We start from the raw sequence: 2246 nt of genomic DNA, 5'->3' as shown, positions 1-2246 counted from the left end.
TGATAAAGAATCTTGATCTTTATCAAAAATTAATTCTCTCGAGGCGAAGAAATTTGACTTAATTTATTTACCACATTTTTAGCGGTAGCGTTTGATTATTGTTCTAGACATAAATCAATCAACATGAATTTTAATGGTGTTTGGAGTAATTGATTGGTGCGACATCGAGAGTCGACCAATTCGAAGATGTAGTGAAATGTGAAATCACTCATCGTACTATTTGCGAAAGATTGATTTTTAATATAATATTTTATTGTTTAGTCCAACTAATTAATCAAGAATAATTAAATTAAGGGTTAATACCTATTTCACCCCTGCCATATGGGGCTGATTTGAAAAAACCCCCTGCAAAAAAAAAAATTGCAAGAATTCCCCTAACATTTGAAGATTCTCTCGTTTTAAACCTTGTAAAATTTTTGTTTTTACAACCAACCTTGCCATTTGAAGATTCACTCATTTTAAACCTTATAATCTTGTAGATTATGTCATTTTAAACCCTCTGGAATATGACAGGAAAGGTTGGTTTTACTAAAAATAATAATTTACAGGGTTCAAAATGATAGAGTCTTTCAAGTGGCAAGGTTTGTTTTCAAAATAAAATTTTTACAGGGTTTAAAACGAGAGAATCTTCAAATGTTAGGGGAATTCTTGCAACTTTTTTTTTGCAGGGGGATTTTTCAAATCAGTCCCATATAGCAGGGGTGAAAATAGGTATTAACCCTTAAATTAACTAACACTAATTAGATTTCATTAACCATATAAATTTTAGAATAATTAGTTAAAACCAAGAAAGTACATAAGTAGAGCGTAAGGTATATGTATAGTTTTATAAAATTATACCCCATACCCATACGTTTATCCCAATACCCCTACAAAAAAAAATTTCGGACAAATTTACCCCTGTATAAATAGTAAAAATTCCAAAAATTTTAACTTTTTCCCTCATTCTTACCGTTCCGTGAAAATTGTTTTCAACCAAAACCGGATATCCCAGTCTCTGCAGTTCCGGTTCTTAGTTCAAGCAAATAGTGAGTTTTTCCAAAAAAATTCTCAGCCGGATAACCCAGAGATGGGGTTTCCGGTTCCTTTCGTTACCAATCGGATAACCCAGTGATGGGGTTTCCGGTTCCTTTCGTTACCAGCCGGATAACCAACTGATGGGGTTTCCGGTTCTTGTTTCCCTCAGCCGGATAACCCCCCTTGGGGTTTCCGGTTCCTTTTTTTTTTTCTTTTTTTGTTTTTTTTGTTTTTAATATTATATTTAATTTTTAATAACATTTTATTTAATTGTTAACTATTTTTTTATTTTTAAGAGGAGGTGCGATCGACGGAATGCGTCAAAGAGGAAAACAACGTCGGGAGGCTGATGGCGAGGGACAGCAGGGAGCTGCACTCGAGGTTGGTCCGCAGCATCCAGCATTTCCCGAAGGACCTACTGATACATCTTTATTGGTTAGATATCAGAGTCATGTTGCCTATCATTTATGGTTGGGCGAGGTACGTAAATGTTTTCTTAAATGTTTTTTTAAATTTCATGTACTTATATATTAACATATATTACAAATTATTTTCAGGAGAGACGACCAAAGCCAACCTTAAAGGTTGCTGCACATGGCAGCAAATTAATAGGATGGGTTCCGCCAATGCTCCTAAGGCAGATGAATGATTGGCTAGTTGCATCTGGTCTGTCATCTTTGCAGCATACTAGTTTGGCCAGGGTAGATACACATCTGTTATCTGCTTTTGTTGAGAGATGGCATCCTGAAACATTGTCATTTCATATGCCGTTCGGCGAGATGACCATCACGCTAGATGATGTTTCATGTCTTCTTCATGTTGTCATACCCCAAAATTTGCCCGATCAAATCCGTGTCTTGTAAATCGTCAAGGGGCGAAATTAAGAGTCATGGGGTTTGACATTCCTATTGTCAAACCCGCTCTCTTATAAAATATCCTGAGACAAAATGAGGTGCAATTAACAGGTGCTTTGGGATCCAAACCTCGGAGCCCAATTATTACAAGGGTTTTATCCTATTTTTTTGGGATTATAGTTCTTTTACTAACATTTGTTTTTATTAATTTTATTATTACTAATTATCAGTATTAATATTATTAATTTTACAAATTAGTTATAGTTAATATTATTAGTAGAATTGTCATTAGAGATTATTAGTGTTATTATTAGGATTAGTACTAATTTAAATATTATTATAATTAGGATTTTTATAGTTTTTTTTATAATTAAA

At 33.7% G+C, this 2246-nt stretch overlaps 1 protein-coding gene across 1 annotated transcript; it reads left to right on the top strand.

Annotated features, from left to right (window-relative positions):
• The first annotated feature begins 1332 nt into the window (after positions 1–1332).
• LOC131649390 (protein MAIN-LIKE 1-like) lies at positions 1333–1880 on the top strand. The gene is made up of 2 exons (XM_058919153.1): positions 1333–1497; positions 1575–1880. The coding sequence occupies exons 1-2, from the start codon at positions 1333–1335 to the stop codon at positions 1878–1880; spliced, it is 471 nt and encodes a 156-aa protein (XP_058775136.1).
• The last annotated feature ends 366 nt before the right edge of the window (positions 1881–2246 follow it).

This window comes from Vicia villosa, linkage group LG2, assembly GCF_029867415.1.
Source record: "Vicia villosa cultivar HV-30 ecotype Madison, WI linkage group LG2, Vvil1.0, whole genome shotgun sequence".
Classification (NCBI taxonomy): Eukaryota; Viridiplantae; Streptophyta; class Magnoliopsida; order Fabales; family Fabaceae; genus Vicia; species Vicia villosa.
Note: the sequence above shows the minus strand (reverse complement) of the source record. Positions and strands in the feature narration are given on the sequence as shown.

What these genes read in the sequence shown, in the direction of transcription:
- LOC131649390 (XM_058919153.1), top strand. Translation starts at nt 1,333, where the DNA reads ATGCGTCAAAGAGGAAAACAACGTCGGGAGGCTGATGGCGAGGGACAG. An exon ending in ATCATTTATGGTTGGGCGAG is followed by an intron (nt 1,498 to 1,574) that starts GTACGTAAATGT and finishes AATTATTTTCAG; the next exon opens with GAGAGACGACCAAAGCCAAC.